A 13,589-nucleotide genomic window follows, 5' to 3' on the forward strand; every position below is an offset into this window, starting at 1 on the left:
CTTAAACTCAAACTTAAACTTAAACTTAAACTTAAACTTAAACTTAAACTTAAACTTAAACATAGACTTAAACTTAAATTCAGACTTAAACTTAAACTTAAACTTAAACTTAAACTTAAACTTAAACTTAAACTTAAACTTAAACTTAAACTTAAACTTAAACTTAAACTTAAACTTAAACTTAAACTTAAACTTAAACTTAAACTTAAACTTAAACTTAAACATAGACTTAAACTTAAACTTAAACTTAAATTCAGACTTAAACTTAAACTTAAAATTAAACTTAAACTTAAACTTAAACTTAAACTTAAACTTAAACTTAAACTTAAACTTAAACTTAAACTTAAACTTAAACTTAAACTTAAACTTAAACTTAAACTTAAACTTAAACTTAAACTTAAACTTAAACTTAAACTTAAACTTAAACTTAAACTTAAACTTAAACTTAAACTTAAACTTAAACTTAAACTTAAACTTAAACTTAAACTTAAACTTAAACTTAAACTTAAACTTAAACTTAAACTTAAACTTAAACTCAAACTCAAACTCAAACTCAAACTTAAAATAAACTTAAACTTAAACTTAAACTTAAACTTAAACTTAAACTTAAACTTAAACTTAAACTTAAACTTAAACTTAAACTTAAACTTAAACTTAAACTTAAACTTAAACTTAAACTTAAACTAAAACTTAAACTTAAACTTAAACTTAAACTTAAACTTAAACTTAAACTTAAACTTAAACTTAAACTTAAACATAGACTTAAACTTAAATTCAGACTTAAACTTAAACTTAAAATTAAACTTAAACTTAAACTTAAACTTAAACTTAAACTTAAACTTAAACTTAAACTTAAACTTAAACTTAAACTTAAACTTAGAATTACATATATACATGGAACTAAATGTTTTTTAGGTAACCTCCAAGCTTTCACAATGACTTTATTAAAAAAAAATTTAATAACAAAAAATATTTTTCCGTCCGTCATTGTACCTTCCTTAATAAATTAATTTTCTATTTATTTGCTTTCCTCACTCCCTAGTCAGTTCATTTCATCAATTCACTTGTCTTCTGAGCTTGTATATCCCTTTTCCGCCCCTTCCAAGTGTTTTCTTTGCCGCCAACAGACGCTGCCTGTCTGCTTTTGCGCCTACTCCTCCGCCATATGACCGCACAGCGGCGCACTAAGCTTCCACTCATCAGCTCAGCAAACATTGTTTCATTACCCCATACATACATACACCCGCGTAACTGTATAATTTTATCTGCGCGTGTATAATAACAATTTTACGCTTGCTGCTTCACGCCAACAGACGTCGCCTGCTATGCTGCAAGTATTCAAGCAATCAGTCTAACGCGTCGTTCTTGTCTAGTGGAATTTGTAAATTCTCCGTTTTTTTTTGTTGCCAATGTGACTGTGCAAATGTTAAGTTTTATTCAAACATAACTGTAATATTTGTGACTACTCGCTCAGCTTACAGCCATCTGCATAGCACAAATTTTGCTTTTTTTGCATTTCATTCTGTTTATCTGAGCTCACGTTTTTTGTACTAGTGTTTTAGCATTTTGAACGTGATTTAGAATTTTCATTTGCTGAAACGCGCTATCTCTGCTTCTTGCTGCTTCTCCGCCCCTGCTTGTGCAAGTAAATTATGGTTTGTTACCCCTTTTGCCACAGTTACCAATTTTCATATTTTCCAGTTCAGTGATTTCGTTTTTGTTTTTCGTTCAGTTTTTTAGTTGATTTGTTTGTACACATATTATGAAAGTTTACCCACAGCTTATGACTCAACAAATTCATACTGAGAGAGCAGTATGGGAGAGAGTTGTTTGGGGAAGTGTATAAAATTTAATTTAATTTAAATGTTCAAACTTTTGCTATTCGTTTTAATAAATGCTTAGAACTTTTCAATATTTATTTAGCAGAGGCTATATATTCGATCTTCAAAATTTCGAATGGATTACCATGTAATGAACTGGTTACTTTTTCTTCATAAGATTCAAATTTCTGTTAAACGAGAGACTCCTTCTGACACTTTGAAATATCTTCAAAAACTTAAGTAAAAACTTAAGACCCGGTGACGCTTCGATCATCGATCACCAAAAAGATAGTCAACAATACCCAAGCTAGGTCTATAGTTAATTTTCTAGGATGAAACTCCAAATATTGTAGATTTTTCCTCGAGAAATGTTTCTTCAAGCTTACTCAGAATATCAAATAAGACTACATATTAATTTTAAGAAATATTTCATAGCCTTGGATCACTCTTTTTGAGGATCCTATGAATTAAAATATATAGCTCTAGACATAAATCTCTTAGACAACTACTAACAGTGATATTAATTAATCTAAGGTTGGTCTTCTCACCCCCGGTGCGTAATCTGGAACTCCAAAGAAATTAGCAATTTCATTACTGTCACTTTTAACTGTATTTACTTAAACTTATTAATGTAATTTAAACCATTAGGCGGACCTCAAGGTGATTTCTAAAAACTTAATTTTTTTTATAAAATTTAAAGGTTATTTGAAAATAAGTACTTTAACCAAACCTAGTAACTTCCAAAAAGACTTTGAAAATGAACTCAAATTTTCTTAGAAGATATATTCAAAGGATTCTGTGAAGAATTGGCTCATTTATCAATTTCTACAACTGATAACACAATTTAAAAATATAATGTATGTAAGCCATAAACCTATGAGAAAGCTTACGCTGATCTTAGTATAACACTAAGGTAAAGCAAGTTGTTATATAATTTCCAAATACTTTTGATTTTTTTTAATTAAAAAAAAAAGTTCCCAATGGAAGAGTTAGTTTTTCCTGACGATAGACAGTCGAAAATAGAAGCTTCAACTAAGATTATTAACTATAAATTTATTGTAATCTCAAACTTAGGTAAATTAAAGAGATCCTAGAAGAGCGGAAATATTACAATTTTTCCATAAATAATAAAAGTTAAATGGCTATTTGTAGGAAGGACTTTTAAAATTGGGAAGAAGGTAATAATGAAAAACTTATAATTGTCGTCTGCTCGAATTTAAATGAAAAAAATTAAATCTCCAAAACAAAGACTACCTTTTAAAACGAACAAGAAGAAGAGCTATTGTACCCAAGCTAGATAAATTGCTGACCATCAAAATATATATTTCTACGCGACGACAATATAGAAAAAACTAACAAACCCAACAGGCAACATTGTAGAGAAAAAACAAAGTAAACACCGAGAACAAAAGCGGGAAATTAAATAGCAAATTACGCGCCAAAACAAACCCCACAAATTATAAGCGAAAAAATAGAAGAAAATGAGACAAGCGCAAAAAAGAACACAAAAACACAGCAAGCATTCTGAAGGATGAAAACAAAGAGCATGTCAACAAATCGTAGCCTTGGCTTACACAATGAAGAAAACAAAATAAAATCTCAAGATAATCGGATGCCTGGGGCCATAAGACCGTGCAAGAAAGAAACGAAGTCGAAAGCCACTTGAGTTAAAAAAGAGTAAATATATTTGAACCACAAGCTGTATGTACTAAGAAAACAGACGAGACGAATATGAAGAAATGCAGTAATGAGAAAAATATATGCGTTGCGAAATGTAGATTTAGATACCGAGCATTGAGATAATTGTAAAGGAAATATATATTTTGTATAAACACATTTATATACCGACATTTTGTTAGGGAGCTTCAAAGCTCAAGATTTCTCATCACGCACAAGACACTATATAATATATTTTGCTGAGCACGACAGCTACGCACACACCGCTACAACAATTGTTGGCTAGACACAAGACCTATTCACTTCATTAAACAATTTATTTTTGGACGGAATAGAAAATTTGGTTATTAAGAAAAGGCTGTCAAGGCGCTGGATGCACGAGTGAGTCGCTTTCTTTTCTTTGTTTCTATTTTTTGTGTTGCCCACAAATTAGCATTATTTTATATAATTAGCGAAGGGGAAATGTTATAATATATAGCCAAATTGTTCAAAATTAATTTTAAAGCTATTTATAAATTCGATTTGCGCCAAAATGTATGCATTAATAATGTTTTAAAATAAAAAAGGATTTAAATTATATATTTATATTAAGGAGCTGAAAAAACTTTTCGGAAAATAGCATATATTCCTCGTTAGTGCTTATTTCAAAACTATTTGACTAAAGAATGCTTCCATAATCTGGTGCTTATTTGATTGAAATTTATTACCTACCTTTGTGCGAGGAGAGAATTCGAACTGAATGTAGAAATATCGTACGGTTGACTATAGTGTTGTCTTTCTTATGGAAATGTCTAGTATTCCTATAAATTTTATTTGTTTGTCACATCCTTCTTTCATTATTTTCACAAATCAAACACTGCTCTGTTCTTACCAAAAACCTGATATCTTTCCATAAACTGATTACTCGACAGCTTTAAAATGTAGCTTTTTGTTGAGCAAATCTATGGTATTAGCTTTTGACAAGCAAATTACTGTAAATTTCCTTTTCCACACTTCCACAAGCCACTTTCTATACTACAATCTTTATTCGACATTCTTCACTTTATATATATATATTTGTACTTACAAATTTGGTTCAGCACATTTCCTCTTGATTTTTATCTCTAATCGCTTTTGTCATTCATTCTCTTCAAATGTGAATGGCCGATTGTCTCAATTGATATTGATGACACTACGCTTTAGTTCCATTTCTTTTTTGTGCTTTTATGTCTTCACTTTGGTTCCCTTTAGATTGGTAATTTTCGTCTTTGCTAGAAGATCCACTTAGTTGGTTGCTGGAGACATCATTTGAAATTTGTAGTTTTTCCCATTTGCTTCCTTTTACCTTTTATTGCCTACTTTTCTATTTTATAGTGTATTTCCTTTTGTTCCGCTTTCTTTCCTTCGTAGTTTTTGTTGCTTTGTGGACTTCATTTCATTTCATTTGATGAAGAATAATCTCTTACTCAATCGTTTTTGTTATTTTTTTCATTTCTTGTTTTATTTATTTTAATACCTCTTTGTAGTATTTCCTATTCTTTCATACCTTTTGATTATTGTTTGGCACTTAAGGAACTGAGTTCAATGATTACTCTGTGTCTAATAGTATTAAGTACTAACGACTGGAGAGTAATTTGTGTTCTAAAATAATATGTACTTGACTGACTTCTACTTGTTTAAAAGATTTATATTTTAGTTAATAGAATCCCAGGTGTGGTTCATAACTGTAGGTTAATTCAAACGAAGTCTACGCTACTCAAACTCTGCCGTCATAGTCCACAAAATTAGGTCTAAATGCTTCTGATTCCATACCAACATGATCTAAATGGGGTTCTGTAGAATTTTCGTGAACCATAGTTCCAGTTCTCTTATTCTACATGTCGTTCCATATGTATAAGGGACGGATGAGAGTATTCCTAAGGACAATATCGGTATAACCCAACTTGTGTAGGGTAAGAGTATTCATTCATTATGTGGACCTTACTTTTACTCCGTTTATTTTAAGAAAAATATTGAAAAAAAAACTGACATTGAAATTTTGAAAACATGTAATATTAATTTTTAAGTATTTCGAATGTCTAATATTTCTGAACCAAGAAGGTAAAATCGAGTTTTCTTTCTAGTTATAGCATTTAATAAAAAAAATAATAATATATTTATTTCTCTTTCCAGCATAAAATCTATTCCAAAAACTCAAAACCATGGCACTACAACAGTTTCACCAACAGCAACGACAACTACAGCGACTAATACACAGTTTAGAGATAAAAATAAATTTTTACAGATAAAAACACTCCCAACAAATTTGTATATCCAAAGCCCACCTGAGAACTAGCAAGACAGGCTTTTAACTCAAACGCAAGTCCAAACCAAGACATATTGTTTACCTTGCTATAGTTGAGGAGCACCTGAGCCACAATGTGCTCGACCACACAATTTTGTTTGCTCAACCTGCGCACATATTTAATTTATTTATGCTGCTATCTGCTCATAATGGTGGCGGCCGGTAGCCGAGTGGTTGACGGTTTAAAGTGTTATTGCAATCCGAAAGAATGTGATGTCATACGATCGTTGGATTGTCCAGGCAAGGGCATGATGCTGTGGGATCCGTGCAAGTGAGTAGCAGTTTGTATAACTTTAATGATTATCGTATATTGTCATTGAATTTGACTTAAAAATCATGTCAAATTTAATGACAGTACTAGATGTAGTCGTCATTTTATTTTTATAGCGATTTAAGACAATACTGTTGATACCAATTGGAAACCTTTTGAGAATCCAAGTCCAATCTAAAAATTCATGTCAGTATATTGTCATTGAATTTGACTTAAAAATCATGTCAAATTTAATGACAGTACTAGATGTAGTCGTCATTTTATTTTTATAGCGATTTAAGACAATGCTGTTGATACCAATTGGAAACCTTTTGAGAATCCAAGTCCAATCTAAAAATTCATGTCAGTATATTGTCATTGAATTTGACATAAAAATCATGTCAAATTTAATGACAGTACTAGATGTAGTCGTCATCTTATTTTTATAGCGATTTAAGACAATACTGTTGATACCAATTGGAAACCTTTTGAGAATCCAAGTCCAATTTAAAATCATGTTAAATTTAATGACAGTACTAGATGTAGTCGTCATTTTATTTTTATAGCGATTTACGACAATACTGTTGATACCAATTGGAAACCTTTTGAGAATCCAAGTCCAATCTAAAAATTCATGTCAATATATTGTCATTGAATTTGACATAAAAATCATGTCAAATTTAATGACAGTACTAGATGTAGTCATCGTCTTATTTTTATAGCGATTTAAGACAATACTGTTGATACCAATTTGGAAACCTTTTGAGAATCCAAGTCCAATCAAAAAATGCATGTCAGTATATTGTCATTGAATTTGACATAAAAATCATGTCAAATTTAATTGACAGTACTAGATGTAGTCGTCATTTTATTTTTATAGCGATTTAAGACAATACTGTTGATACCAATTGGAAACCTTTTGAGAATCCAAGTCCAATCTAAAATCATGTCAAATTTAATGACAGTACTAGATGTAGTCATCGTCTTATTTTTATAGCGATCTAAGACAATACTGTTGATACCAATTGGAAACCTTTTGAGAATCCAAGTCCAATCTAAAATCATGTCAAATTTAATGACAGTACTAGATGTAGTCATCGTCTTATTTTTATAGCGATTTAAGACAATACTGTTGATACCAATTTGGAAACCTTTTGAGAATCCAAGTCCAATCAAAAAATGCATGTCAGTATATTGTCATTGAATTTGACATAAAAATCATGTCAAATTTAATGACAGTACTAGATATAGTCGTCATTTTATTTTTATAGCGATTTAAGACAATACTGTCGTAGTCGATACTAATTGGAAACCTGTTAGGAATCCTAGTCTCATAAATATAATGTGAAATCGAAATTGTATTGCTGTCAGTTTATTGTCATTAAATTTGACAACTAACAAATTTTCAATTCTAATTTTAATTTTATGTAAATTTTTTGAAGCATTAATAAATCTCCCGAAAATTCTCCATATTTTCAGATGTTGTCGCATTTGCGCCAAAACACTTGGCGAAACTTGTGGCGGCCCTGGTGGCTTCTCCGGCCAGTGTGAACCACCGCTACAGTGTGTCACAAAATTACCCATCACTAGCGGTCTAGGCGTTTGTATGGGTGAGTTATAAATTATTTTACTAATATTTTTTAAATATTAATGAGTTATCAACCCTTGGATTTTGAACTAAATTCTCCATTAAGTCGAAAAGAAAACCCTCTCAACAAGTTCGCTCCACTGAGTGAACTGTGGAGTATTTTTTTTCTAAATATTCGCAATAAGTAGTTCAATTAATTAATCATTAGTGAAATTATTTTTGCATTATAAACCATTGCACCGGTGATAAAGTGAAATTTTCGTCATTAATTACACAATAAATAATTACAGCACAATCAAAACCACAACAACAACATACGATTCTTTCCAGTGAATTAAGTTTTGTAAACCCTGCCCTCTGCGTAAATATTTCCATAGTTGAGTTCACCTTTGCGCATATGCAATTGCCAAGCAAAATTCAGCATAGGAATGAAAGGTGGATAACTCTCAGGGTCTATTGTGAAATTTTTCACAAAATATTTGTGATTCTAAAAGGAATTAAAATTAATATTGAAGGCATTCCCATAAATATCTTACTGGCCACTTACCTTCAAAAATGGACAACGTTTGGGCAGATTCGATGAGCGTCGCAATTCCTTTAACACTATCAAAATGAACGTGTTGTTATAAATATTTTCCATAACCTTACAACCATCCAATTTGAAATTTAAGAATTTAATTTTTGTATTATCCTTGCGTAATGCATCGAAAGTGAAATTAAACATTAAACCACTGCCGAAGTCTTGCAATGGCACGAATTCCGTATTTAATTTAATAAGATTACGTACATTGTGGTAGGAAAAGCTTATATTCGTGGCGAAATCGTCACGAAATAATGTATAGTTTAAGAAGTTCACTCTAAAGCCATAATTGCGCTGAAAAGAGTTGAAGAATATATAATATATATTTTCCAAAATGACTTCAAAGCTGGTACTTACTTTCGTCGCCGTAAATTGCAAAAAACATATGAAGAGTAAATAGAGTAGAGACTTGTAGTGCCTCTGTTGCATTTTTCACTAATAAAATTTAAATTTATGGACAGTAGAATTAGCTCCGCTGGTAAGCCACCACTTTTTTACTTTCGAAACGCAAAACTAAAACTGTTTGTCTATTTATTCAAAATCAACAACTTTTGCAATGTTTTGACTAATTTGATTCTGTTTTTGAAAGCTCAATTAAATGTTCATTAGCATATAAAATGTGTTTATAACAAAATATTTTAGGGTAATTAGATATAGATAATCGCTCACTCTGCTGTTATGCAAGCCATGACATTTCTGCAAATTTATGTTGTGAACACATCTCTAATCTGTTGTTGTACCAAATATAAAGGCAATGGATTTACTTATCCTATTACTATCTTCCACTCCGAAACAATGTCCTACTTGAAATCCAACAATTCTAGAAAACAATAATGGCTGTCCCTTTCTCTCTCTCTCTCTTTATTCATTTCTCTCATACTATATCTCTCTCTCTCTCTTTAACTTGCTCCCAATACTACTCGACTCTCACTCACCCACTATATTCTTATACCTCCTCCTTGGAATCTACTAATTCAAGAAAATAGTTATGGCTCTCCCTTTCTTCTTTTTCTATCCATCTTCCTTTTTCTCATACTATATCTCTTCCTTTATCTCTCCCTCTCTCTTTATTTCCTAATTTTATTCCACTCTCACTCACTCTTCTTCTTCTTAACTGGCGTAGAAACCGCTTACGCGGTTATAGCCGAGTCCACAACAGTGCGCCACGCATCTCTCCTTTTGGCAGTTTGGCGCCAATTGGTAATACCAAATGAAGACAGGTCCTTCTCCACCTGGTCCTTCCACCGGAGTGGAGGTCTCCCTCTTCCTCGGCTTCCACCAGCGGGTACTGCATCGAAAACTTTCAGAGCTGGGGCACTTTCATCCATTCGCACAACATGACCCAGCCAGCGTAGCCGCTGTCGTTTTATTCGCTGAACTATGTCTATGTCGTCGAACAACACATACAGCTCATCATTCCATCTTCTGCGGTATTCGCCGTTGCCAATGTTTAAGGGACCGTAAATCTTCCGCAAAACCTTTCTCTCGAAAACTCCTAGTGCCGTCTCATCGGATGTTGACACCGTCCACGCTTCTGCACCATAAAGTAGGACGGGAATGATGAGGGACTTGTAGAGTTTAGTTTTTGTTCGTCGAGAGAGGACTTTACTTTTCAATTGCCTACTCAGTCCATAGTAGCACCTGTTGGCAAGAGTGATTCTGCGTTGGATTTCAAGGCTGACATTATTATCGGTGTTAATTTTGGTTCCTAGGTATACGAAATTATCTACAACTTCAAAGTTATGACTGTCAACAGTGACGTGGGAGCCAAGACGCGAATGCGCTGACTGTTTGTTTGATGACAGGAGATATTTCGTCTTGTCCTCGTTCACCACCAGACCCATTCGCTTCGCTTCCTTATCCAGGCGGGAAAAAGCAGAACTAACGGCGCGGGTGTTGTTTCCGATGATATCGATATCATCGGCGTACGCCAGTAGCTGTACACTCTTGTAGAAGATTGTACCTTCTCTATTTAGCTCTGCAGCTCTTATAATTTTCTCCAGCATCAAGTTAAAGAAGTCGCACGATAGCGAGTCACCTTGTCTGAAACCTCGTTTGGTATCGAACGGCTCGGAGAGGTCCTTCCCGATCCTGACGGAGCTTTTGGTGTTGCTCAACGTCAACTTACACAACCGTATTAGTTTTGCGGGGATACCAAATTCAGACATCGCGGCATAAAGGCAGCTCCTTTTCGTGCTGTCGAAAGCAGCTTTAAAGTCGACAATTAGATGGTGTGTGTCGATCCTTTTTTCACGGGTCTTCTCCAAGATTTGGCGCATGGTGAATATCTGGTCAGTTGTTGATTTTCCAGGTCTAAAGCCACACTGATAAGGTCCAATCAGTTTGTTGACGGTGGGCTTTAGTCTTTCACACAGTACGCTCGATAGAACCTTATAAGCGATGTTAAGGAGGCTTATCCCACGATAGTTGGCGCAGATTGTGGGGTCTCCCTTTTTGTGGATTGGGCAGAGTACACTGAGATTCCAATCGTCGGGCATGCTTTCTTCCGACCATATTTCGCAAAGAAGCTGATGCATGCACCTTATCAGCTCTTCGCCGCCGTATTTGAATAGCTCGGCCGGCAATCCATCGGCCCCCGCCGCTTTGTTGTTCTTCAAGCGGGTAATTGCTATTCTAATTTCTTCACGGTCGGGCAATGGAACATCTGTTCCATCGTCGTCGATTGGGGAATCGGGTTCGCCATCTCCTGGTGTTGTACTTTCACTGCCATTCAGCAGGCTGGAGAAGTGTTCCCTCCACAAACACAGTATACTCTGGTCATCAACCACTAGATCACCGCTGGGGGTCCTACAGGAGTGTGCTCCGGTCTTGAAACCTTCAGTTAGTCGCCGGATCTTTTCGTAAAATTTTCGAGCATTACCCCTGTCGGCCAGCTTGTCAAGCTCTTCATACTCACGCATTTCTGCCTCTTTCTTTCTTTTTCTGCAAATGCGTCTCGCTTCCCTCTTCAGCTCTCGGTATCTTTCCCATCCCGCTCGTGTTGCGGTCGATCGCAACATTGCGAGGTAGGCAGTCTGTTTTCTCTCCACTGCGAGACGACAATCCTCATCATACCAGCTGTTTTTTTGGTTTTTCCGAAAGCCAATGGTTTCGGTTGCAGCTGTACGTAAGGAGTTTGATATGCCGTCCCACAGCTCCCTTATACCGAGATGCTGATGAGTGCTCTCAGAGAGCAGGAGTGCAAGTCGAGTAGAAAATCGTTCGGCTGTCGGTTGTGATTGCAGCTTCTCGATGTCGAACCTTCCTTGTGTTTGTTGACGTGTGCGCTTTTCTACACAGAGGCGGGTGCGTATCTTAGCTGCTACAAGATAGTGGTCCGAGTCGATGTTGGGACCACGAAGCGTACGCACATCAAAAACACTGGAGACATGTCGTCCATCTATCACAACATGATCGATCTGGTTGCGAGTGATTCGATCCGGGGACAGCCAAGTAGCTTCATGGATTTTCTTATGCTGGAATCTAGTACTACAGATGACCATATTTCGGGCCCCGGCGAAGTCGATCAGCCTCAGACCGTTTGGTGATGTTTCGTCACTCTTACTCACTCACCAGTGGTGAGTTCTCTCTTCCCCTCTTTCTTACTCACCATTCCTATCCACAATTCTCTCTCTCCCTCTCTCTTTCCCTTAAAAAAAAACTGTTTTCCAATCTGTACTACTATTATAAAGAAGAAAGATTTGTATGTATGTTTGTAATGAATAAACTCAAAAACTACTGTGCCGATTTCAAAACTTCTTTCACCATCGGAAAGCTACATTCACCCCGAGTAACATAGTCTATATTTATTGCTAGAATCTCAACTTTCTGGAAATAGTTCCCAGGTGAGGGTATCAAAAAGACTCCGTGATGGGGAATCTTAATCGGAAAATCGTCTTGCAAGTCATTCTGTTACATGTATTAAGGTATTAGGCCAGCGTAGAGCTCTCAAAAGGTGCATAACTTTATTCAGCGAGTAAGAAAAATGAATCGAATTTCTCTTATTTAAGCATATTGATGATTTAATTGATGATTCTGCAATTAATTGTTGATCCCTTCGACACTACAGCGGTTTGTCTCTGGCCAACCTAAACCAAAATTATCTAAATTGATCTAAATTATACGTTTGGACAAAAAATCGAAGTTTTGAAAGTTCTCTGTGTAAGCCCAGTAATACATAAAAACTTACTATGCCTACGTCAAACCAACTTAAGATCTTAGCATCTTTAATGTGTTTTATCTATATATTGTGTGACATAACAATGAATACCGTTATTCAAAACGTGACATATTTCCAATTCTTCGCAAATACTTATACTCAATAATGTACTTATACTTTAATGCCACACTTGGCTGTTCAGTTGCTTTATTTATTGACATAAGACAATAACGTTGCATTAAGAAGGTTTGCGAAGGCCAAGTGTTGTGGTCACGTGGAGATAATATAATTTGAGAGAAGGGGTAAATTACATGGAATTAATAAAGAAGGCTAAATACATATATACATCTAAATGTGATTGTCTTTCTAATACAGTCTCGGTATTAGCTTTTCTCCATATATTCTGATAACCTATATATCTATCTCTACTCACTTTAAGACTACGATGCGTATGATTTATTCAATACCTTTATCCCCTACTTTATTCGTTTAGTCCTTGAACGCAAATCGAACGGTGTGCAAGGTGACAAGAAATTAATTAGTTCCCCACTTTCATAGCTAAAGTTGGCCATGAGTGAATTCCAAGAAATGAAATAAATTGCCAACGTGAAAGTTGTAATTCATATGAATTGGTTTATTGCCACAGACATATGTATGTATGAATATGGGAGTACTAAATGAATATGTTATGTATGGTTCTAGCTACAAATGTGACACGTGTTATTATTAAATCAGCAGTTAATTAAAGCTGGAAATAAGTCTTATTGCTGGAGGAGCGTATAAATGTATAGCAAATATGTAGCATAAATTGCGAAGTACCGAGGTTGGTTATTGGATTTTTTTTCAAATAAAGTTTTCTGTATATTTAGATTAAGCTAATAAAGTCAAACTATAAGTGATTAGTTGATAAAAATAATATTTCACTGCAACTGCTAAAAATTAGTTAGTTCTAGAACGGATGACACTCGTTATAGACCTCGCTTCCAGTCTAGGTAGTATTTTATTTAAAGGTTAGGTTAGATTAGGTTAGGTTAGGTTAGGTTAGGTTAGGTTAGGTTAGGTTAGGTTAGGTTAGGTTAGGTTAGGTTAGGTTAGGTTAGGTTAGGTTAGGCTAGGCTAGGTTAGGATAGGTTAGGATAAGTTAGGTTAGGTTAAGTTAGGTTAGGTTAATTTAGGTTAGGATAGGTTAGGC

At 34.5% G+C, this 13,589-nt stretch overlaps 1 protein-coding gene across 1 annotated transcript in view; it reads left to right on the top strand.

The window, feature by feature from the left end:
• LOC105209327 (cysteine-rich motor neuron 1 protein) overlaps positions 1 to 13,589 on the top strand; it is a 396,142-nt gene that overhangs the window by 326,734 nt on the left and 55,819 nt on the right. Inside the window, exons 7-8 of the mRNA XM_011179690.3 lie at positions 5,649 to 6,091; positions 7,550 to 7,680. Coding sequence (XP_011177992.1) covers positions 5,895 to 6,091; positions 7,550 to 7,680 — 328 coding nt within the window. The 5' untranslated portion in view covers positions 5,649 to 5,894. The remainder of the gene's footprint in view (positions 1 to 5,648; positions 6,092 to 7,549; positions 7,681 to 13,589) is intronic.

The sequence above is a fragment of the Zeugodacus cucurbitae genome, chromosome 4, assembly GCF_028554725.1.
Source record: "Zeugodacus cucurbitae isolate PBARC_wt_2022May chromosome 4, idZeuCucr1.2, whole genome shotgun sequence".
NCBI lineage: Eukaryota > Metazoa > Arthropoda > Insecta > Diptera > Tephritidae > Zeugodacus > Zeugodacus cucurbitae.